General features: G+C 37.8%; 1 protein-coding gene across 1 annotated transcript; it reads left to right on the top strand.

Moving 5' to 3' along the window:
• Positions 1-14,643: 14,643 nt before the first annotated feature.
• tmem106ba (transmembrane protein 106Ba) lies at positions 14,644-24,571 on the top strand. The gene is made up of 8 exons (XM_031279388.2): positions 14,644-14,811; positions 16,901-17,105; positions 18,694-18,757; positions 18,902-19,061; positions 19,425-19,565; positions 20,119-20,168; positions 20,251-20,304; positions 22,917-24,571. Exons 2-8 carry the CDS (start codon positions 16,913-16,915, stop codon positions 23,035-23,037), a joined length of 783 nt encoding a protein of 260 aa, XP_031135248.1. The 5' UTR covers positions 14,644-14,811; positions 16,901-16,912; the 3' UTR covers positions 23,038-24,571.
• The last annotated feature ends 1,508 nt before the right edge of the window (positions 24,572-26,079 follow it).

Here is a 26,079-nt window from a genome sequence, read left to right as displayed (position 1 = left end):
AGAAATTTACAGAAGATTATTTACCTGACTCACAAAAACATTGCATTAAGCCACAAGATAACTTGACGGACAATAAAATAATTACTCCTAATTCCGGTCACTTCCTGTTACCCCAGATGTACTAATGTCATTTAAACTCCCCGATCGCGGCAAACTTTCCTTTATCAACAAAAGAGAGCAGACGCCGGTAAGCCACAAAGACTACATGTTATACTGTTACCTTTTAAACTAAATAAACAGCAATGCAGTTAACAAAGACGTAAGTGTTGTGTGATTATTATACATGGTTATGTTTGTGACAAACGGTATGGTTTTAAACAATAGAGAATGATGCATTGATGGATATGACTATAGCCTATAAATCACCGCAGTATTAGATGTTAAATTTGTGCACAAGAACACTACGGGATTACTATGGGGAATTTGATGAATGGCTAGTTTAACAGACGATTTGAAACAGAGCATATTGACACGCTAACACAATAAACAGGCAACATTTACAGTCCGTCTTTGAGAGCTAAACTAGGTAGCGCATCACTACCGTCAATGTGACGGCAGGCATGCGCCCCGTCACATTGACTATTGGTGCTTTCACAAAATATTTAAACAATGAAATTTTAGATAAATAATCATCAGTAATATGGATATAATGACTAAGTGGGTAAAGGCAAATAGTGAACAGTTAGAACAGTCTGGTAAGTTCAGAAAATGACATAAATTTACTGTAATGCAGCCTTTAAAACCAGGAAAAGACAACACTTATGCCATATTACGATATTACAATATCCAAAATCTAAGACGATATCTAGTCTCATATCACGATATCGATATATTGCCCAGCTCTACCTGTATTTAGAGGTTGTGCCAGAATATGTTTATGTGGTTTAATTTTCAGAAAACACCATATTTTTGTTGTACTGCACATTGCTGCAGCTCCTCTTTTCACCCTGTGTGTTGAGCTCTCTGTTTTACACTGTAAATCTGAATTCGCTAACTCAACCTAAAAAATTTTTGGAAACGGCTTGCACTCAAAACTTTTAATTTAGTACAGTATGGTAACATTAAAGTTTTGAGTTAAACATAAAATAAATGTGTCACATGAGTGTTATCTGAAAGGAAATTTATGTCAGTTTAACATAATTTTTTTTAGTCATGCAACAAAAATAATTAGTGTTTTCTTAACATATTATTCTACGTTATATTAACATAGAATGATCAGGTTACTTAATGAGTATTTATGTTTATTAAACACAAAGTGATGTGTCATAACTTGTTAATTCTATGTACAAACAACAATTAAACAGTTAAAACAACATAACCACATCTATAGCGGAAATAGCATGAGTGTTTGGGTGTGGCCGCCCAAGGGCCCCATGCAAAATAGGGGCCCCTCTAAAGCTGCTGATCTTGCATCACTTTACACAAAAAGACCACTAGTGAAGTGACACACCACAGCTTAATGGCTGAAGGAAGCCTATTTCTGCTCAAAGACTAATGCTGCAATACTCCAGCTCTTATCAAACGTAACAGTCACTTAACTCATGGTTACAAATTTAAATCAGCACAACAATGACAATTACCAGGCAACAAAAATTCTAAGCAGACACATTTAATAAACGGAATTCATAAAGTTACATTTGTATTTCGAACAAACTGCAAACTTTTCAGCAAATTTTAACACAACTCTATTTACCGCCTTGCATCATGGGAATTGACCAGCCAATGAACCAATTGCATCTGACTGCAGTACGATCAAATCAAACATAACACAAATTGTATGTATCCTTTCTATTCAAACATTTTAAATTAGACAAACAAAGAAATGGAAGTTGTTCTCAACCTTTAAATTTAACGTTGCTTTGACTAGTTAAAACTTAATTATGTGTACTAAAACATAATACGTTGGTAAAAACACAAAACATTGTGGCAGTTTTATGGTAAAACAGCACAAAATATTTGTGTTCAGCATAACTCTGGAACTTATGTTGTAATTGTGTTTTTGTTGTGTTAAGTGAACACAATATTTTCATTTTGTTGAACATGAAAGTGACCGCTTGTCATATGAACATAAAAACATTGAGTACATATTTTGACAACCATTTTTTAGGTTTACTTAAAGCAGCCATATTATGCTCATTTTCAGGTTCATAATAGTATTTTAAGGTTGTACCAGAATAGGTTTACATGGTTTAATTTTCAAAAAACACCATATTTGTGTTGTACTGCAGTGCTCTCTCTCACTGCTGCAGATCCTCTTTTCAGCTGGTCTCTGTTTTAGCTACAGAGTGAGACCTCTTTTCTTCTTCTTCTTCTGTACTATCTTTGATTGCACTGCACATGCCCAGTAGCTCAGATGTAGATCATGTCAGCTAGCTAGCTCCATAGACAGTAAAAGAAAGGCTGTTTCTACAACTTCGGTCAGTTACAAGGCAGGATTAGCTGGGAGACTGCTAAATGAGGGCGCACACGTAAGTAGTTCTTTTGTAGATTATGGTGAACTTGTGTGTGTTGTAGCAGTGCTTTGCTATTGAGAACGAGGTAGCATGCTAGCGTTAGCATGCTAGCGTTAGCCATAGCGTTAGCATGCTAACGCTACGAGCTAATGGTTGCGGTTAGCCTGCTCGTTTCGGCTTGTGACGTCACAAGCTGTGCCGATTTTGAACAGCTCACCCAGAGACTGAAGGCAGGACACATTCAGAAACCGTATCTCACTCTAAACAGCATGGGTGGATTTTTTTCAAAGTTTGTATGTGTGTGGAAGCACCAGAGACACAACATAACACCCCAAATCCCAGAAAAAGTGATTTTTTCATAATATGGGCACTTTAACTATAAAAATATATGCTAAGTGCACAGTATATGTTGTTAATTGGCCTTGAACTAATTATGTGATGTTGACGTTATACATTTAAGTAGAATGAACTCAAAAGTCAAAAATTGTTGACTTAACATAAAAAAATTATGTCAACCTCACATGGGATGATTTTTTGTGTCAAATGAACATAAAGTTTTTATGTTGTTTTGACAATCCTGACCATTTGTGTGGACGTAACATTAAAATTTTGTGTCATGGATGGATTGGGGTTTACAGTGTAGCTACAGAGTGAGGCATCTCACTTCTGTTCCATCTTTGTTAGGAGTTGCACATGCCAGTAAGTACTGCTAGCTTGTCAGTTGCAGAGTATGAGGGAGTGCCACGCTAGCAGCTAAGCGAGCATTATAACGTGTGTTACAAAGTGATGCAAGTTCGTCACGGAAGTAAAGGCTGGACTACAATAGAGCTGTTTGGAGCAGTTTGTGAACAGTGTTTTCTGTTGGAGATGGTTCACTTTGGGGTGAACATTGGGCTTTTTCACTTTGTAAACCTATAATGTGCACAAAAAGATATATAACACAATAAAGGAAAGGAGAAAAGCCAACAAGCACAATATGAGCACTTTAAGTGAATTGTAATTCACTTAAATGGTTGTTAAAGGGCAACTATTGTATTGCATTTTCAGGATAATTCTTGCATTATGTGTTTGTACTAGAACATTTTTACATGCTTTAATGTTTAAAAAACATTTATTTTTCTCATACTGCACCTGTATTCACACTCTGTATGAGACGCTCTGTAGGAGCGCCTGTCTCTTTAATCCCTCCTCCCGAAAAAGCCAAGTCTGCTGTGATTGGCCAGCGTGTTTCCTGGAATCTCCGGTTGCTAGTTGAAGGTGGAGCTACTGCAACGAAGTATATAGCAGGACTTTGTACCGTGAAAAATCACCAATAAAGGCTTCTAATCCAAATATTACACCACCGGACATGTCCCAGCAGTAAAGTGACCAGAATTTGGGCAGAAATTACCAGCATTACAGCTATGTCGCGTTAGCATGCAGCTACTTAATATTCGGCACTAGGCTAACCTTAGATTGTAATTGAACGAAGCAGCAAGGCTTCTGAACCAAACACTACCCAATTGAACATGTTTCAGTAGTAATGCGACCCGGAATTGGGGAGAACTTAACAACATTGGCAGCCCAGATGACATTGTTTAGGGACTGTTCGTTATTTATATAAAGTGCCACCAGAGGAGTTTTGGGATCTTTAGTAAAATTAAACTTGACCCTCCCTTCACCAGTAAAGAAAATTCAATGACCCTCCAAAATGATTGTGATAAGAAGCATGACCCTCCCCATCAATTTATGGATTTCTTCTGTACTGGTTAGCACTTGGCAAAGATGTGCAGATGCCCTTTATTTTTTACAGCCATGACTTACATGATTTAACCTCTGTCTTCTCATCTTATACATCACACTCCTCTGTTATGGTGTGGTGGCCATTTCAGTAGATTTACTCACTAACATTGTTGTGGAAACACAATAAGCATGGAAACTAAATGCACACTTCCTGCATTACTCAGTCCCTCCAGGATTTTGCGATGTCGCGATCGCGCCAATTCACGCAAATTCACGCAAATTCAACCAATCACCGCAAATTTGGTGCGACTCGCAATTTTGACCAATCACCGCAACTTTTCCGCACATTTGACCAATAACCTGAAGTTTCCTGCGACTTCAACCAATCCACAGCAGTCCCACGTGCACTCTGAGAGCCAATGACCAATCGGGAGTGAGAACGGGTTGATCATTTCCTTGTTTTTGATATGAAGACGAGACGTGTGTGTGACTCATTTACCAACAAAACGTACAGCGAAAGACCGTGCAAAACATTTCAGACCATCCGATACATTTTAACATCAATGTAGACTTTAACGATTTAAAAGTCGCTGAAGTTGCTGCTGTTTCCATCCTGGCTGTCAGCTCTCTGCAGCGGGCGGGGCTACTGCTCCGTACCCCCCGCGACTGATGCTTGCACACACACAAACAGACACACACACAGACACACACACAAACAACACACACAAACAACACACACACGGTGGATGCAGGAGAAAAAGGAGATGAGACGACACGATGACCTAAATTGAGGACAGCTGCGCTCGTTATTGTAAGTGCAATGATAAGTTAAAGTCGGTATTATCAAACTGTATGAATGTGTGTCCCAGCCCAGGCCAGGATAGGAAAATAACTAACAATGTAAAAATCAACAAGCCACTGACAGATATGTTCAAATTTGATTCATTCAATAAATTATTATTTTTTTGTCTTAAATCCACCAACCATTTTCACATTATACCAACATTTACAGCATCCTGAGCCTTTTTGGTAAGGTTACTAGGAAAACTCAGCCCAGAGTAATTTTATTCTCCCCAAAACAAGTTTACTTTTTATTTTGAAAGAACTATACAAAAAAAAAATCGCAAATTTTTTGCAACTTTCACTGTCTCCCGCAACTTCACTGCAACAAACATACAAAAGACATCGCAACTTTTATCGCAATTTTTTACAAAAGGTCCCGCGAAATCAGGCATTTTGGGCCGCAACAATCTAAAAAAAAAAGGCCGCGAAATCCTGGAGGGACTGATTACTTCAACTACTAAGTTACTCCTCTAATTAACTAGTATTCACCTGAAATAAAACAATAAAAACATTGCGACCATTCAGCAAAGCACACTGGGTAATTAATTCACCACACAAACTGGTTGCTATGGACTAGGCTTCCTCAGTCATTGTATATTTTAGCTATATAGGTAAAGCTGAACATTATCCAAAACATATATGTTTATTTTTAAAGCAGATTTTAAATTACATTGTAACAATTTAACAATTCGACCTTATGAAATCCAATCGCAGCATGGCTGTCTTGGAACGCAATAGACAGACGGTGGCGGAATGCCCCGACACTTAAATTCAACTAAAATGTAACAGTGAACAATCAGTGTTTGACCTACATTCTGTTGAGATGCCTCTCCAAACGCAGAAACGAAATGCAATCACACCATAAAATGTTAAGACACGTTAAGAAAAAAAATCCGTATTTTGCCGTAATCCAATGACACGAAAAAAAGTAATCCACAACGATCAGTAGACCCACAAAAAGGTAAATGATACGGTGTATCCATCAAGGCCTACGAGCGTCACATTCACTAGCCAGCTCCAAACAGGTGAACGAGGCCTCTCCACTTCGCTGTTTAAACAAAGTGGAATAAATGTATAAAAGTCCAAATCTACACAAAACCCGCAATCAATTAGTAAGCTGACATCACATGTATATACATGGCATTTAGGAAACCTTTATTGCAACGTTGGCACGGCAAGATGTCCAGACATAGTGCAAGAGTAATTTTTGTTTTTTGAGTCCTGCTGCTCCCATCGTCAGCCAGGTAATATTTTTTTTACTAAAGCAGTATATGAAATCAGACGTATTACCTACCACCATTTAGTTGTTTTGTATTATTTAAAATATTTATTAAATGTCTGGTCATGCCAAACATAATTATTCCACTCATTTTTTAAACAATGCAATTACCCGTTTCAGCCACCAGGGGAGCAGTGCTCCCTCTGCCCCCCCAGCAAGCTCATGGGTCAGACCCATCTGGTAGCAGGGGCAGAGACTGAGAGCTACATGGAAACATATGCACCAAACAAGCCACTTTGAAATGTTGCCGTTTCATGAATATAAAAGTTGTGTGACCCCCCCCCAGACTAAAACATGTTGGGTGACCCTCCCCTCAACAAAGAATAAAAATACATCAGGGTTTCCCGCAGCACTTTGCAGCTCGGGCGGCCGCCTAAGCTGGGGAACCCTACCGCCTTAACTAGGTCGTCAAAAAAAAAAAAATCCGCTGCACAAAAGGCCGTCAAGTGCATCTCGGACAATAGCGCGGACGCACTTCACACCGCGACCGGGCACGCGCGCCACACGGCCGAAATGAGAGAAAGAAAAAGAGACTGGTCTGTCGCTGTCTGGAGGATAACTAGCCAGTTGATATCGCGCATGTGTCCGTGAGAACAATCGCCAATTCACCGTCGCGTGTGCGTCGGAGTTTGTCAACAAATGTGCAGCAGCTGGGGCATGCCCGGGCGGAGACGGGGTGATGGACTTATCAGAGTGTTGGCATACGGTGGGCAGAGAGCATTTACATATGTTTCTCTGTCCTGTTGTTCACATCAGTGAGGCTTTCTTCTCTTGTTTCAACCAAGTGAATACATGAAGAAGTGACTGGAACTATCATCACCTCTCGCGTGTGGATTCTCAACGTCCCGGCTGTTGCCCGGTCTTTGAGACACAGCTGTCCGGTTTTTTTTAATCACTACACACGGTTAGTTAGCGTAGTTACACACAGTGCAATGACGTGTCCAGTTTTTATTTCACGCATACTATCTGCTGGAGTGTGTGAAGCTATGGGCTGAGCTCTGTAATCTCAGAGCTGTTTAGAAGAGTTGCTGGGCAAAGTGGAAGAGTGCGTGTCACGGAGGATAATGGGAGCAATGCCAGTAAAATTGTTATAGCACTTTTTTTTAAACTAGTTTAATGAGCTTAAAATTGCACATTGCAACTGTTATTTTGAAAAGCTGGTTATTTACTAATTATTTATTATTATTTAAATTTAATATTTATTGTTGTGTGTAGTACAGAGTCTGCACTACAGAGATGTATTAATTATATATTTAAATTTGATGTACTACCCCCCCCGGCCGGATGGCAACCTTAACAAACATTTTCTGCAGGAAACCCTGGACATGACCCTCCCCTATTTTCCTCTGGTGGTCCATTCCATAAATACCGAACGGTCCCTTACTGCTGTTAGCCATGTAGCTACTAAAGTTAGCAGTGAACACTAATAGAATATTATGGGGTGCCGAATGTAAAAGTTCGGTTACAATTTTTTAGCTGATGAATTTTCAACATTTAGCTCACTTTCCTCACATTTAGCGCATTTTCCTCACATTTAGACAGAAATTTTATATATATATATATATATATATATATATATATATATATATATATTATATCTAAATGTTAAATCTAAATATTATATCTAAATGTTATATCTAAATCTAAATGTTATATCTAAATCTAAATGTTAAATGTATATCTAAATGGTATATCTAAATCTAAATGTTAAATTTATATCTAAATATTAAATGTTAAATCTAAATATTATATCTAAATCTAAATCTTAAATATATATCTAAATATTATATCTAAATCTAAATCTTAAATATATATCTAAATGTTAAATGTTAAATCTAAATCTTAAATATATATCTAAATATATCTAAATCTAAATCTTAAATATATATCTAAATGTTAAATGTTAAATCTAAATGTTATATCTAAATGTGTCGCCAAGTGTAAAGCTAAATATTTAGAAAATATTCAAATCCCCAAGGAAACCAAGCCCACTGCAGTGGCTTCAAATCGCGCTGCACAAAAGTTCAATTCTGATTGGGTGTTTGTCTCCAATTAGATCGCAAGTAGCAGGAAAGACATCTACAGGGAAACAGTCTTTGACACAACACCTGCCATGATGCCCCAGCAAGGGGTATCTCTGCTGTAGCCAGTGGGTACCTGGAAAGATTGTGGAGCAGCTTAACTAATCAAAATAATAATTGAATTATGATTGATTTAAAACAATATATCAGCCAAAACAGCTCAACACATATGTTAAAACATATAGCGAAGTAATCAATGGTAGAAAATAATAGCTAAAAGTGGCCTACTGACTTAGCTAACAGTTGAAAGTAATGGATGACTTTTGAAACATTAACCACACTTCAAGTAAAAGGTCTAGTAACTAGACCTTTTATGTTGGTTTGGTCAGAAATTCTACTAACTAGACTCTAGTTAGTAGAATTTCTGACCAAACCAACCTAAATGTTTACAGTTCAATTGCATGAAAATGTAAGAATATTCACTTTAATATGATAAATAGTGTGAACACATTGGGAATTGATAGGGCGGGGTATGTGAGTTTATATGACAGGGCTGTGGGGGGAACCTCAGACCAGAAGGGTTGGAAAGCACTGATCTACAGTATTTTATATTATTGACCGACCGATATTACAGACATGCCTTAATAGTTGTGTTAACCACAATACCGTTGTTTGAATTACATATCTCCGTGTGTGACCAACGTCATCCTTCCCAAGCAATCTAACATTAGCCCAGCATGGATAAAGTCCAGCTATGCATCCAACATATTCATCTGAACAAAACTAAAATGTCACAATCCAGCCACTTGTAAGAAGTTTGTAATACTGGTTACATAGTTATCGTGTTTTATTAACCTTAATTCTGTTTGCCAAGGCTATATTTTATTGGCTTGCAAAGTAGCTATCCGTTGCTAACGCTAACGTTAGCTAGCTAATTTATGTCAAAAAGGAGTAGCTAACTAATGTTACTGCCAAGATATGGTTTCATTGTAAGACAGTGTCAACACATGACAACACTTGATGAGTCTTACAACACCTCTCTGGTCTCTAGTGAAATCATATCTTGGCAGTAGTTAGCTAACGTTTCTGCTTTTTAAGATAAATTAGCGTTAGCAACGGATAGCTCCTTCGCAAGCTAATATAGCAACATAATTCAGGTTAATAAAATACGGTAATGTAACCAAAGTATTAAAAACTACTTAGCTACATGTGGCTATAGTGTGACAGGTCTACTGCTGTTCAGTCTCGCATTGCGAAACCTAGCTAACTTAGCTAGTTACAGTGGCCTGTTCAGATGACATGTCGGCTGCAGTGTGTGAGCTAGATTGCTTGTGAAGGATGAGTCAAACTAACGTTAAACACACAAGGAGATATGAGTCAAACAAAACAACGGCATTATAGTACACACAAATATTAAGACATGTCTGTGATATAAGTCAGTAATACAAAATACTGACCGAAAAGTGTTTTAATCCAGTAACATTAGTCGAACAGCTCCACTGTAGTCAGTATTTAGCTACTGGTGTTGACTGATACTTGCGGTGCAGCCAACTGCAGTGGGCGTGGTTTCCTTGGGGATTTGAATATTTTCTAAATATTTAGCTTTACACTTGGCGACACATTTAGATATAACATTTAGATTTAACATTTAACATTTAGATATATATTTAAGATTTAGATTCAGATATAATATTTAGATATATATTTAAGATTTAGATTTAACATTTAGATATATATTTAAGATTTAGATATAATATTTAGATATATATTTAAGATTTAGATTTAACATTTAGATTTAGATATAATATTTAGATTTAACATTTAACATTTAGATATAATATATATATATATAATTTCTGTCTCAAATGTGAGGAAAATGCGCTAAATGTTGAAAATTCATCAGCTAAAAAATTGTAACCGAACTTTTACATTCGGCACCCCATAGAATATAGCAGCAATGTCTACAGTAAAAAATCGCAGATTAAGGCTTTTAAACCTACTACATAAACAGAAAATGCTTCAGAAGTAATATGACACGGAATTGGGGAGAATTTAACAATAATGGCAGCCAAGATGACATTTTACTGCCGTTAGCATGTAGCGACATGCAACAATGATAATTTGACAGGATAGCTTAGACTTGAAAGGGGAGAGAGAGAGGGAATGACATCCAGCAAAGAGTCGTCGGTCGGAATTGAACCCATGGCCGCTGCGGTGAGGACCGAGCCTCTGTACATGGGGCGCACGCTATACCAGGTGAACTACCCAGGCACTCCCTTAACATTTATTTAAATGAAAATCTTCGAGATTATTACTTTAAGTAAATAAGATTTTAAGAGCTCAGTCATTGCTGTTTATATGCAGTTTATCAGCCTACAGCTTATTACTGGGACTGATTGGTGTACACCTCTCAATGATGCTCAGTAATTTCCCATTAAATGAAACAGCCTTGGCGCTATATGTTATGATATCTTTGATCTTTTGATTATTAATTCAATTGGCCTTACTCTGCAATGCAGTAAATTGCTGTAATTCACCACAAGAGGCTTGTAAATTAAATTGTGCATTAAAAAGTGCATGCCGAATCTGAAAAATTGAAATGTGCACGTGAGATTCTGAGCACCAATAAAATACAAATAAAAAAAAAGAAAGAAAAAAAAAGTACATGCTTTCGCTGAGCCACACTATAGGAAGAAAACAGTGGCAGAACGCTTTGAAGAGCAAAAATCGAGTGAGTCACCACTTCGAGGATTCTTTTATCTTTTTCTTTTTTTTAGGTTAAGAACAAGTTGACACCAGACATCAAATACTACAAACTCAGAATATTCTCCACTTCACCTCTGCAATATGGAGTTTTACACATTCCCTCTGAAGCCCTGCTTCTGGTTTGAAGTGCTGACACCTGAAGTAGGCGGACGTGCGCTCACCACTCACTCCCTCTTATCGGGGACACACAGGCAGCTTCCTCACACAGCACACTGGACCAGCGCTGCCACTTTTAACCTGCCTCGTCAGACTAGTGCTGAGGTGTTTTCATATGCCTCACGGTGATTCAAAATGAATTAGTCCTCTCTGCGTACTACATGGACTGTATTGGTACTATGAGTTGCAGTGGCAGGAGCGGATTCTGAGATTAGGGAAGCACATTTTCTTCTTATTATTTTATGTTAGATTATTTGGCAGATCAAATCTCTTCACCATGATGCCTCAGTTTGCTAGCAAACTGTCATGTGGTTTAATTAAGGAGTCAACATGTGATGCAAACTAACTGCAAGAAACAATCGCAACATTTTATGACTTCAAGGTGAGGAATATTGGCATCTGAAAACCATGAGATGACACATGCTTGGAAATCAGAGTTTTAGGCCTCCTTTAGATGCAACTGGAGCTCTTAACAATGGCTGGTTTCCTGCCAAAGTGCCATTGAGTTCACCAACCCACCACCACCTACTGGTATATAGCTGCTGGTAATTTACAACCCAGTTAATAATAGAAGAGGAAGTATTTTTATTCTAAACTCTTGTATCAGCAGCAGCAGATCTGCATTATAAATCTTTTTGAGGATACATATTCCGGTCCTCCAGGTTCAACACCAACTTAATGTTTCTTGCTCTATATTCATAATTTAATTATTGTGAAACTCAGGGCAATTCACAGTCTAGATGGCGCAAAAAACATAAAAAAAAATACTGTGAATGCAAATTATTAAAAACATATTTTCTCTTAAGCAGAAAATCCGTATTTTAGGGGATATTCAGAGCCACTTCTGATGCCGATTTCTGTCATTTAGCACTGGCATTATGACAAACTTGACGACGATGCCAAGTAGGTCATTGTTAAAGCCAACCTGTGTCAAATAGCATTTGCTATTTTTATTTTTAGTACATTTTTAATGTGACTACCAGATGGGTTTCTGCACAGAGCGTGCAGTACAATGACCCCATGAAGTGTCCCTTAGTTAAACAATCGCTGGACAAAAACTGTAATCTGTATTGTCCTAAATCATTAAACCAGATCTATTTGGTACTCAAAATAAACACTAATTGATATTTGCAAATTACTTGACCCATGTCTGTTTTCAGCACAGTTGGTGCAAATACATTACAGGTTACTATTTCTATTACCATTTTCAATGTGTACTTTTCCCTGTACTGGTTCCTCTGAAAACATACAGAGATTAAACAGATTAAAATAAATCTATTATCACTATAATTTGATGTGTGCTCACAGGCATTAATGACCATGTTGTTGTTGTCAGGGGGATTCACTGCCTGAGTGCTGTTGAGTCATACATACATTCACACATGGCAGCACACTGCCATCATCTGGCTCATGGAAAGCACATCCAAACACTGCCAGGGAAGTACAATCACTCAAGTTGTTCAATGAAGAAACACTGTATTCTGGATATTTAAGTGATCTGGAATGATTCATAGTCTGTTGTTTGATGTATACTTGAGTTCAATTCAAGGCCTCCATACTTTTATTTGGGTTCATTGTTGAAGGATTTAGGCAAAATACAATTATTAAAGATTTAAAAGTAATTGATTTATATGTATTTGAAACAAGGATACAATAAGAACCTCTGAAAGTATGTATAGTTCAACTCATTAAAAGTATCTTGAATATAAAATGTTCAATGTTCCTAACACCTGCAATCAGTATTTTAAATAAGTGATTCATGTGAAAATAATATACACTGCTCCTCACATATATGGACTTAAGGGCAAAACAAATGTCCATATCAAATGTTAACTACATATACACATTACTAAAATCTCCTGCTGTCTGTTTTTCAATCTTCTGAGATGCAGGCTCCACTGGGATACATCTGTTTTAAGTAGCTTGATGGAATAATGTGATCAGTTCTAGCTGATTAACAGGGACAATGGTGGTGACTGTGGAAAGACTTGCTCACACTGGGAACTCATTTAACATGTTTCTGTCAGCTGACAACATTTTGCAGCTGCCCTACATCCAGGATTCTTTCTGGTTCAACTTTTATGGGACTTTTGTTTCCAAACGCTGGCTGGGGTGCCAGTCTAATTTTGGAATCCTAACAGTTTACTGACTATCATGGCCTGCTGTGCATAACGTTTTGTTTTGTTTATGATTCGTGTTGCTTTCAAATTTAATCTGTGAGTTAATTCAACTTAGATCTGCAGCTACATTTGATTTCATTACAAAAGTTATCATTCTTATCCCGGAAGTAAAGCTTTCGGTTTGTTTTCTGTTAAGTTATTAGTGATGGATTTTGCCACTGGTGATAATGAAAACCAATATGAATATTCCTACAGTATAAAGTTCCTATAGGCTTATAAGCTTTCTATAGTATGTATTCAATGGCACCATTTCTCAATCTTGGCATCATGACATCACATGAGGTTTGTTCATACGCCGGCAGTCAACAACAACAAAAACACCTACTGTACGTAGTAACAGGTCAAATTTTATTTATTAATTGTTTGTTTTTTTTTATTAATAAAATCTCAGTTGATCTCAGTTAAGGTTGACTGGTTTCCCTATCGGCGCATTGAACAACATTATCTGTGTCAGTGGGTCTATGATAATAGTGCATTTACAGTGACCTAATTGCATTTTATGGTTATTTGTGTATTCAAGCAGATCACTGTAACTCTCCTCTGATATGTCTACAGTGTGTATGTGGAAATCATTGTGATTGTAAAGTGACCTTCCCATACAATGTGTTTTTAAAATTTATTTTTATCTACAGTATTATTAAGTTTGGCATATATGATTCACGTCATTTTGTGAATCATAAAATGTTAATAGTATTTCTCACAGGTGGAAGTAGCTAAGTAGAGTTATCCAAATATTGTTCAATTTTAAGATACTTGAGTATTTGCATTTTGTTCTACTTTATACTCCCACTTCATTGCATTTCAGAGGCAAATATTGCACTTTTTACTCCACTTCATTTATTTGACAGCTTTTAGTTAATTTGTAGATTTGGATTTTACCTATAGAAAAATATAATAAACAAAAAAAGAATATGATGCATGCCTGACAGCTACAACATTAAAATGCTGATTAAATGACAACGCATAAGCAATACTATTGATATAATAATATATTAAAGTTATTAGATATTATAATGAAAGCAGGTCATTCTGGGCTGCTTTTTCTTTTGATACTTTCGGTAGGCAACCTTTTATTTATTTATTTAGGCTATTTAAGTTTTTTTTAAGAACTTTTTTTTTTCATTTTCAATGCAGGACTTTTACTTATACTGTAATAGAGTATTTTTTCTTTTTTACAGTGTGGTATTAGTACTTTCTAAGGATTTCTATTCTAAAAAGTCTGAAGTCTTCCTCCACCACTGACTGACATCCATTTGTGTTGTTGTCTGTCCAATAGGAAGAGGAGGAAGGCGTTCCCCTCAGCTTCGTTCTCCATTGGTGTGTTGACCACAACAGCAAACAGCCAGCGACGATACAACGAATGTCAAACAAGTAGCTAAAACACGAAACAGGTAAGGCGTTAGCTAACGGAAATAATATGCAACTATGGTTTATAATATTGAATGGTTACAGTGACGCATCTAACTGCGGCGCGGATTGTCCAGCAATATCTAGCTACGTTAACTTCACTGTGCGGATTGTCCTGCAGTTAACTCGTTCAATTAAATGTCACAATTACGCGACGACATGAAATACTGTTTTGCTTATTGTGTTGAAAGAATACTTCAAATACCAAATATCGCTTTTGGTAGTAAAAATGAAGGCGTTATAGCCGTTTTCCTCCGGCCGGTACGTTGTGTTCCAGGCTGAGGCTTAACAGCTCAGAAGCATGGCGGCCTGTGTTTTTACAGTGGGACGTTATGTAGACACACAACACATCCTTTAACGTTGTCTCTCTAAATGTATATCTATGGGATCTCTGGGCAACATCCTGCGGTATCTCGGTGGCATCTCTTATTTGCAATGCATGTTGTCCTGGTTGTCTGTGCTTTCACAATGTAGGCTAACGTTAACGTTAGCAATTACCCCCAACAGCTGCTGTGGCCGAAACACCTGCAGTGGGTAACCGGGGTAACCTGATTATTCTCACTAACATTAACTATGCTACATTTAGGATAGACGTTCTTTACAACAGTGGTGGAAAGTAACTAAGTACATTTACTCAAGTACAATTTTGAGGTAGCCTACTTATACTTTACTTGAGTATTTCCATTTTACAGTGGTGAAAGAAGTATTAACATTAATTATATCACTTTAGTGTTGCAGCTGGTAAAGGTGGAGCTTATATTTAATAACTTTATATTGCTCGGTAGCTTAATCAATAATACATCATAATGTATTAGTTGATTGTTTTTTTGTATTAATTATCAAAATCTGTGAAGTGACTAAAGCTGTCAAATAAATGTAGTGGAGTAAAAAGTACAATAGTTGCCTCCAAAATCTAGTGGAGTAGAAGTATAAAGTAAAATGGAAATACTCAAGTTAAGTACAAGTACCTTACAATTGTACTGTAAAAAGTACAGTACTTAGTTACAATCCACCACTGCCATTGTATGCTACTTTATACTTCAACCTCACTATAATTCATAGAGAAATATTAAAATTAATATATATTTTACTCCACTACATTCATTTCACATCTTTAGTTACTTGTTACTTTTCCCATAGTTAACTACCAAAACAGTAAATACATTTAGTCTCAGTGTGACCAGCTAAATATTCACATGCTGATTAAATTATACTTAGCCTATAAAACATATAAATTATGTTTGATAAGTTCAGTATGTTTTTTTCCTGTAAAATATATTAAACTACCTAACAGTATATAAACATCAGCTCAACCCTCGACCAACTAATTAAGTAATGTTTTCAGTGCAGGAATGGAGTCTGATGCTGCTACTTTTAAGTAAAATATCTGAGTACTGATTGATACAGTACTCTCGGTGATGGAAGAAATATTCAGATATCTTTAGTAAATTGCTATATAATAGCAAAACTAAACTAAAGAATACTATATTACAAGTAAATTACTGCATTTAAAATATTACTTTTCACTTACAGTTAAATTGTTTGAAATGTCATAGAGCAGATCTACATTTGGAAAATCAAACAATTGTACTACTGAAAAGTTGAACATTAGGTCTGTTCTCACTAAATAAACCCTACTAATAGTCACATTTCGACTAAGCAATTAGTTGATTTACATGCCTTATATTGCCTTTTTTATCCAAAATATTTTTAAGTGACCATTTGAATATACACACGGGTATCTTACAACCTTGTGCTTACTAAAGACTTAAGCATATTTATGAATATTATAGTAATGCCAGAGATGTGATCATTCACTTCCAGTATTCGCTAATCACTAACAGCTTATTCTTCAGAAAAGCACACTACCAACAGAATTATTTCTGAAGTATTACAAGTGATATTTCTTCATGGGCATTGCACCAATTGATGTTGGTTCTCCTGGAAAATGTTTCCTGGAATCCGTCCAGGTCCAATTTCACATTCAAGCAGCTGTGTGGCATGTGGTTAGTCAGCACACCCTGCTGTATCTACATGGCTCTCTGCTCATGCTGTCTTTTGTGTTGCGTACAGAGAGTTGCAGCTATGGGCAAGTTCCATTCTCACTTGGCCCACCCCAAAGATGAGAGTCAGGACGCACTGACTGCTTCTGGAGAGTACAGAGACGGCGAGGAGGATGGAAAGAACGGAGACGTATCTCAGTTCCCCTATGTGGAGTTCACTGGACGGGACAGCGTCACATGCCCAACGTGTCAGGGCACTGGCAGAATACCAAGAGGTAAAACCTTCTAGATATAAGTTATCATTACTCATAGAGTGCTATCAGTATCCATTTTAACCCTGTATGAGAGCAATGCCAGAAAAGCCCCTTTAAACTTTAAGTTTTTCTTGATAATATTAACTACTTAGGTCTAAATAAGTAACATTCAGATTAATTTCTGAAAAAACATCCTTAGATATTATTTCTTTCTAAGTTAAAAGTAAAAAAAAAAAAAAAAGCTAATCTGCTTTATCATGACTGTGTGGGTTATGGTTGACCACATTTGATTGACCGATTGTGCCGGCAATATAAGCAAACAACCACACAGCTGTCATTACATTTTGATCAAATGTTGATAAACTCTGATTAGTGCATGGAAATATGTGACAACATCTTTCCCTTCACAGGACAAATACAGAAATGTCTCATGAAAAACCAAAATTGTAACTATGGCAGAAAATGCTGTTATTGTGAGTTTTCAGGATCTTAATCAGAATCAGGTTTATTGCCAAGTACTTATAAGGAATTTGCCTTGGTGGTTGGTGCATACATAAACAAACACACATATTGAACATTAATATGAAATAAACAATAAATAGAGAAACAAATATATACAGAATAGCTGTTTAACATAAGAAAAAATAGGCTAAATGGATTGAGTGCAGAATTTGCAAAAAAGCTGCACTACACACTACATGCACTGAAGCATGTAACATTGATTTATTCCCTAATCAGTATACAGAGATCCTATAACATGGTGTCAGTAAATTACAAAAAAAAAAACATTTGTATTTACCAACCAGGCCAGTGTGTGATGCTTTATCCTAAATGTAGTTCACAGGCAAATTGCTCTGAAGTTTAGTCTAAAGTTGAGGTTTCAATTGTACAAGCCTCTACCAGGATTTTATTGTGGCAAAATGGCCAGTCACGTAGGAAAAACACGGCCTGTGCAGATTATTACAGCCCAACTTAAAGTTCAAGGTCAAGTTTTACAATTTAAAAATCATAAATATTGCAGTGAGGGTGATATATCCATATGTCTGGCTCACATATACAAGTTTCAGGCCTGTATGTCTTCAACAACATTCATAAACCACAGGTGTAGCAATATATATAACTTGGAAGAAAAATCAAGAGAGCGACTAAATAAATAGGCCATATTGCCTACTTTTCCAAGCTTTGAGACAAAGTTAGTCAAGTTAAAGACTAAGTTAAATCCTTTTCCATTTTTTACGATTTTGTCAAGACCTTTAATGAAAGATGGATGCTCTTATATTCTTGCAGTTTGTATAATATAGAACAGGACACACTTTTTACAGATCAAACCGCTCAAACAATCTATTTTCTTCCAGCTGCTGCACCATGTGTTACAAATCAGGAATCCGGTTAAAATTGTCATGTCATTACACTCATTTGTACCACACACACAATAAATAATCAACCAAACAGTCTTTGCTGGGAAACAGTCAACTGCGAGATATGGCTGAGATTCTTCTTAGGAGTTGTACAGTATTGTAGCACAGTGCAAATCATACAACATACTCCTTACTCAATCCAACAGTGAAATGACATAGCTTTCCTGTCCTTTCCTTGAATTACTCAACAGGTCAGGAGAATCAGCTTGTGGCTCTGATTCCATACAGCGACCAAAGGCTCAGGCCGAGCAGGACGTAAGTCTGAACTAAGTGCTATTTTATTTTTATTTTTTTTAAAGATGAACCGTGTTAGCTAACTAAAGAACACACAGTAGCATGATAGTCTCTGAAGTCCTCAGCTGGTTTAAGGGTCTCACTTCTCTTTTCTTTCTCATGCAGAAAGCTGTATGTCACGATATCAGTAGTACTTTGCCTGCTGCTGTCTGGCCTGGCTGTTTTCTTCCTATTCCCTCGCTCTATTGATGTCACCTATGTGGGAGTGAAGTCCGCCTATGTCTCCTATGACTTGGATAAGCGCATTGTTTATCTCAACATTACAGTAAGATTGTGTAGTCAATACTCCCCTGACTTAAAATGAAACCCTGTAGGTCAATTTAGTAATTTGGTTTGGGTTTAGGTTTTAACCTTTGACCCAGCCTTAAAGCAGCTATAATCAATATTTGTATATAAACAACTCCTTGTATGATTTCTTGTGTGTGAAAGGGGTTGCTCGTGGTGTTGAATACAAAAATAATTATTACATTACTGTTTTGGTTCACTCTCACTGCTCTCAGAGCAGTTTTTGGCTGGAGCAGTCAGCTTTTTTCAGCAAAAAAAACAAAAAAACCCCCAGCAAACAGCTTTTTTCATCAAGCACACACACATTGCCAGAATCTCACACCTTTTATCTTCTTCCACCCAGAGCACTCTGAACATCACCAATAACAACTACTACACCATATCTGTGACCAACATCACAGCCCAAGTGCAATTCTCCAAGACGGTGATAGGGAAGGCCAAGTTCAACAACAGCTCAGTGATCATACCACTGGATGAACGGCAGGTAGGTTGAAATACATTTAACTTCACACACACACACACACACACACACACACACACACACACACACACACACACACACACACACACACACACACACACACACACACACACACACACACACACACACACACACACACACACACACACACACACACACACACACACACACAGAGGGAAATTTGTTAATGATTATAGGTTACAGAAAATGGACTGAGATTGTGATATACTTTAGCTGTGATAATTGCAACTGGCACAGACTAACAGCTCACTGTTATACCCATAGTCACAATACCAAGTAACTTCATCCAACTTAACTCCACAGACTTGTCATGTGATTTCTGAAAAATAAAAAATGTTTCTGCAACAATCCAGACTTCAAACAAATGTTTTAAGCACCATTAAAGCCTTGTTGTCTTGAAGTCTTGTGACATTCCAAATCTTGGTACCACGGCTCAATATTGGGCCATTGTTGTAATTGGCATACATGGGTTATATGTTGATGTCTAATATTGTTTTTCTCCTCAAATCCTTAACATAAATTGTGTTTATTGCAGATTGACTACACAGTTCCCACCACCATCGCTGATGAGATGAGTTATATGTTGTAAGTATCTTTCCAGAAGTCACACACATGTACTGTGAACACTCGGATAATTTTAAATCACACACCACTTCTTTTCTTACAGTGACTACTGCACCTTGCCAACCATTAAAGTTCACAACATAGTGGTCATGATGCAGTAAGTATGGCTTAATGTACACTATTTTTAAATGTATTTTTCACAGTAGCAGCATTCTCAAAAAACTCTGTCCTCCACACTCACGTAGTTTCACCCACACATACTGAAGAGCTGCCCAGAGACAACACTACCTTCTGATACATGGGCCTTTGGGTGCCTTGCTCATTTACATGTCAACACTGACATTCAGACAGATTGTAAATTTAGCAAACATTTGTCCAAGGCAGATATAATCTTTAATAGTCAACTTAATCCTCTATGGTCAAAGCCAAAAAACAGCTTTCTAGCCAAGTATCATTTAGACTAAATCCCAATAAAAATGGGTTAAAGAAAAGCAGCTGATGCTGTTACGCCCACTCTTGCAATTCAGTGGTTTTATTTTAATTCCATAATGTCCTAAATACTCCTTGTGAGGCTTCAGTTTGATGCATTTAACAAAAGATGTCTTTACCCCCCCACCCCCTAAAAACGGTCTCTGTGTCTAGACATCTTGGGAGAATGAATCAAACAGTTGGCTTTACCAGGAAAACAGCAACACAACTAGAACATAAATATGGATATGCATAAACGAGAAGAATCAAGAGTCAATTATTTTTCTTTTGAACAGCTAAGCATTACATTTTTGTAAGCTACATAGCCTAACTAGTTAGCAAAGAAGTTCAAACAAAGTTTAAACTAGCCATAGCTACAAAGTTCAAACTAACCATACTAAACTCACATACAACAAAAAAGAAACATAGTTGACAAGCCTGCTGACCTTTAAAGATTAGGAATGTCATTGTCATGAATTGTGAAAAAAACTATTACTGTTTAGGAATCCCTGCTCTGTTGCTCCTGCTGAGGTTTCTTCCATTTTTTACTTGTTTAAGGTTTTTTGGAGGGGGGGGGTTTCACCCTATCCAAATTGAGGGTCTAAGGGTAGAGGATGTTGTGTGCTGTTTAGATTGTAAAGCCCTTTGAGGCAAATTTGTGATTTGTAACTATGCAAGAAACATCTCATGGATGCACTGGGACGCATCCTCAGTGATGTATCCTGGGATCATTGGGTGTTTCGGGTCTCGCAACATCATACACCCTCCCCCAGGCGACCCAGCCGGGGTTGATCTAGCCCCGACTTGCGTCCCAGTAGCAGTCCACGGATCAGCCTTCTTTATCCAAAGCCACCTTGTGGCCTTCTCTGCGGCTTCGCTTGCGGATTGAATGAAACGACTGAGGACTTTGCAAAGTGAACGTCCTGCAAAGCCTCTGCAGCCGACTTCTATAGGCTCATAGAAGGTTTTCCAGCCTCTCTCCCTGCACTCCTCCACCAGTTCCTGGTACTTAGAGCGTTTCCTCTCATTGGCTTCCTCAATACGCTCTTCCCAGGGCACCGTAAGTTCCAGCATGATCAGATGTTTTGAAGCCTCGGAGGTAACTATCATGTCTGGACGGAGTCTTGTTGTTGCAATATGCTGAGGGAACCTCAGCTGTTTTTCCAGGTCGACCTGCAGCAGCCAGTCAGAGGCTTTGTGGAGGAGGCCTGTTGTTAATTGTGAGCGTACCTGGGGTTTCTCTCCAGCTTTGATGAAGGGGACTGCCTTCTTTGGAGCATGATGGTGTTTGCTGGTGTTGATGGCTGAGGCTAAGCTCTCAGCAATCAACTGCTGAGGAGATGTTCTAAAGAGCCTCTTCCAGAGCAAAGAAGGCAGGAAGGTGTCTCGCTCTTCCCCCAGACATGGAGGTTAGCTGGACTTGGCAGGGCATCGTAGACAGCTTGTACCAGGAAACGGACCTGATGGAAATCTGCCTGTAAGATGTTTGCCCAAGTGATCCTACGCTGCAGTGTACTCTCCCACCTTGTCCACGCCCCCTGCTGCCGGAGTCCCACAGCCCTGCTCACTCGCTCTTCCTCCACGCCTGCTCGAATCTCATCCTGGAGTAGATGGTGTCTTTCTTTGCCACAAGCCTGGCTGACCAGCATCTTTGGGAAATAGCCCAAACCCACTCTGCCTGTCGCCACGGTGCCCACCAATGCCTTTTGTCTGAGGCGTGACTCTGTCACCTCCACTGCTTTCCCAGCCTTCCATTTCCTTCCCGTCCTCACCTCAATGCCGGCTGATGACACCTTACGGTCCCTGGAGTCCCTGTACTGTAGGACTTCTCTGGTGCGTACCACCATGAATTCTTCAGTGAGGCCGCTGAAGGGCAGCTGCAGGATGTTACTTGTCCCATACAGTGCAGCGCTGGTAAGACTGCGTGGAAGGCCCAGCCACTTCCGAAGAAAGCCACTGATCTTCCTTTCTAGGGACTCAACTGTTGTCATTGGGACTGCATAGACCAGCAGGGGCCACAGGACTCGGGGCAGGATGGAATTAACATTGGACTATCAAAATAAAATTGACTTCACTTGATCTGTGGCTCTTCGGATCTACTTGTTTTCAATTCAAGTCAACCAAAAAGTTCTACCCCATAGAAATATTTATAATCTCCTGAAAATCAAATCTTAAACTGTTAAAGAAAGTTGGTTTCTCCGCTTTCCAACACCATTGCAGGATTTAGAAGTGTCAGTCTTCCTGTGCTTGTCTCACCTTGTTATGTGATGTACAGTTGTTGACTCTCTGGTTGTTTTTCAGGGTGACGGTGACTACGTCATACTTTGGCCACGCGGAGCAGGTCTCCCAGGAGATGTACCAGTATGTGGACTGTGGGGGGAACACCACCTCCTTGCATGGGCATGTGCAGGTCTACAAATAAAGGCTTTTGTAGACATCAAATACTGCTGTGACTGAGGGTCTCACAGAGATAACTGGGCTGACTTCCACATAGAAAAGCTTTGCTCAGTGACAATGGAATAATGGACAGACATAACTTTTCTTAAACTAGTCAGTGGCTCATCCATTCTTTGATTCCCAACCACTTTCTTCCTTTTACAGGTCAAATGTGATGATTAGATGAGCTGTTTTTGGTTGGTTACTTGTCAAACAGGCTGGTAAAAGCAGACAAACTTGGCTGCCACAGCCAGAATTTTGCAGGCTTTGCCTCGAGGTTTGTTGTCATTTTTCACCCTGGTGCCAACAAAATAGATGGATATACGGTAATTAAATATTCATGTTATTGGTTGACATTCCCATCATGTTTACACTTTTTCTCCCTAACAATTAAGTTACTGAAAGCCGTAGTTTCAGATATGATGCACTTTAAGCCGATCCTTATCTACAGATATAGATAAGAATGTTGCATAAGTGCCCCCTACCACTTTATACCACTTTTAATGAAAAAACAATAACTAAGGTTCAAAATGAAAACCACTGAGTTGTTCCTAACCACCTTTTTCTGCCCTCTTTCCTTTCTCTTTTTATTTTCTTTAATAAAAATATGATTCTTGATAGTGTATTGCAATATAGATGACGTTTTATCTTATGTGATTTGTTTTTTGTTTGCTTTTTGACTCAGAGTTCTTTGTTTTAAGCTTTGAGTATACAGTAGGTACTATAAGTCTTTTGTTATGTTTAGCTATCATTCACCTGAGATTTAAAAACAAATGTGACTACTACTGTATGAAGACTGCTAAATATTATAAAATAACTCTGTAAAAGGGATAACTTCATTTTTTATTTCATAGCAAATGTAGGAGCATGATAGTGGGCTATAAAATACAGAAATGTAAATGTAAAATATGTACTTTTTTTGGCTTGCTTCAAAACATGTTATATCAAGAATCATTTCTGGTGTAGGAGCACCTTTTAATAAGGTTGTTCTATTTTTGTGGGCTATGGTGTTATTCACGATAATTGTTTTGCTATTTTAACCCACTGTATATATAACTTGTATCATGAGTTGAGTGGTATTCTTGGGGTTTGAAATTATTGTGACTTTTGTCACTTTTATTACATAGTATCATTTTGGATTGGCGAAGCTCAGAAGTGAATAAAAACCAGCATCACATACTATGCTAATGTTCTACATTTTTAAACATATGTCTTGTACTGAACGGCATTCGTCTGATAATAGACGCCCATAACACATTTGCCCGAAAAATTTATTTTTTGAAAATTTCTGATCTTAATTCATTTGTGACTGCACATGCAAACTTTTCTGACAGTTAATACAATGCTAATAATACCAAGTCATAAGAAAACTAACCATAGATCCAACCCTTCTTGATATTTGATGACAGACGGTGTAGATATGAATACCTCTCTGCTACACTGTCACCTCTACACATACACTGTGGTTTTGTGTTTTTCATGCATGAAGCTGAAAATAAAATCATGACTTCATTTTGAAAGTTTTCTCAATTTCTTGGGTGTGCTTGTAATATTCTCTGTACACTAGTAGAGCTGAGTGGTCGGTAGGGTTGGGTTCCGACGTAAACGGTAGTAACGAGACCAAATAAGAATTAAAATTTCGGTGCCTGACCTTTTTTTTTTTTAACTTTACCATTAGCTAGTAGCTGGATTAAACACAATGGTTAAAATGCTGACAGCTTACATTAAGCGGTGTAAAGTGTGACTGTATTTCCCTGTAGAGGATTCCAACACCGGGACGTAACAGATGCAGCTGCCGCTGTCGGAAAAACAACACAGACGGTGCGTTTACTTGAAACTCGCCAGTCTTGTGGTGCATTCAAAGTTATTGTAAAATACCCTTTTCCCATCTGGTGCTTGTTTTTGTCGTTTACCAGCAATTTACTGGTGAAATAAGTTATTGTTATAAGTTATTGTTATTACATTATTAATCAATCATTTAATTTTGACCATATAGCCTTAGTAATAAACAAGCCGTTCTTTAATGTTTCCAACTGTCGTTTTGTGCTCCTTTTTTATATTTTATATTATATACATTATAAATATATATATTTCGGTTCAGGCACCGGTTTTAAAAGTATCGTTTTAGCACCGGTATCGGAAAAAACCCAAACAATACCCAACCCTAGTGGTCTGCTAAACTACAATTAACACTCACCTCACTGTTGTTACTGTTAATGTCATTAAATACTTGTATATTTATGAGATAAAGTGACCCACCACCACCTTAATTATGTTCAACAAAGATCAATCTGCAAAATAATATCTGAACAAACATTACTACGTTGTTTTTTACTACGATAGAAATGTTTCAGCAGAGTTGATATTTATATGGTGGTGATTGCGCAGTGGATATGACCCATGCCTTTGGTGTGGGAGACCTGGGTTTGATTCCCACTGCGATACATCAACCAATGTGTCCCTGAGCAAGACACTTAACCCCTAGCTGCTCCAGAGGCGTGCAACCTCTGATATATAGCAATTGTAAGTCGCTTTGGATAAAAACGTCAGATAAATGACATGTAATGTATCAGATGGATTACCCACAAATACTACAAAATAATCTAGAAAGACTATCTCAATCAAAATGTTTACAGTATTAATCACTTAATTCAGAGGAGAACAATTGTGATCACCAATTCTGAGATTTGCATGTTTATACAACTCACAACGCTGTGAAGGTGGCAATGTGAGACTAGGCTAGGGCTGAACGATTAATTGCATTTGCAATAATATCGTGATATGTTAAAATGCGATTTCCTAATCGCAAAGGCTGCGATTTGGTCACGTGACTCGCGAGAGGAAATCAGTCTGCACTCTGCAGAGAAAGCGTCAACTTAGCACGCTAACGCTACGCCGTATCTTGAGCAGATTTCGGTCATTCAAACAATTCTGAGTTGTAGTTTAAAACTTTTACAGCCATGTTAATAAAATGAAGGGTTTTATTTGGGCTCGAGTCCATACATGCAGTTAATGGATACAGGTACGC

The sequence above is a fragment of the Sander lucioperca genome, chromosome 10 (assembly GCF_008315115.2).
Source record: "Sander lucioperca isolate FBNREF2018 chromosome 10, SLUC_FBN_1.2, whole genome shotgun sequence".
Classification (NCBI taxonomy): Eukaryota; Metazoa; Chordata; class Actinopteri; order Perciformes; family Percidae; genus Sander; species Sander lucioperca.
This window is presented reverse-complemented; position numbering and strand designations above follow the sequence as displayed.

Bases quoted from the DNA above. Each gene is read 5' to 3' on its own strand.
- tmem106ba (XM_031279388.2), top strand. From the start codon at position 16,913: ATGGGCAAGTTCCATTCTCACTTGGCCCACCCCAAAGATGAGAGTCAG. The intron at 17,106-18,693 runs GTAAAACCTTCT...ATTACTCAACAG, and splicing joins CACTGGCAGAATACCAAGAG to GTCAGGAGAATCAGCTTGTG. The intron at 19,062-19,424 runs GTAAGATTGTGT...TCTTCCACCCAG, and splicing joins TTGTTTATCTCAACATTACA to AGCACTCTGAACATCACCAA.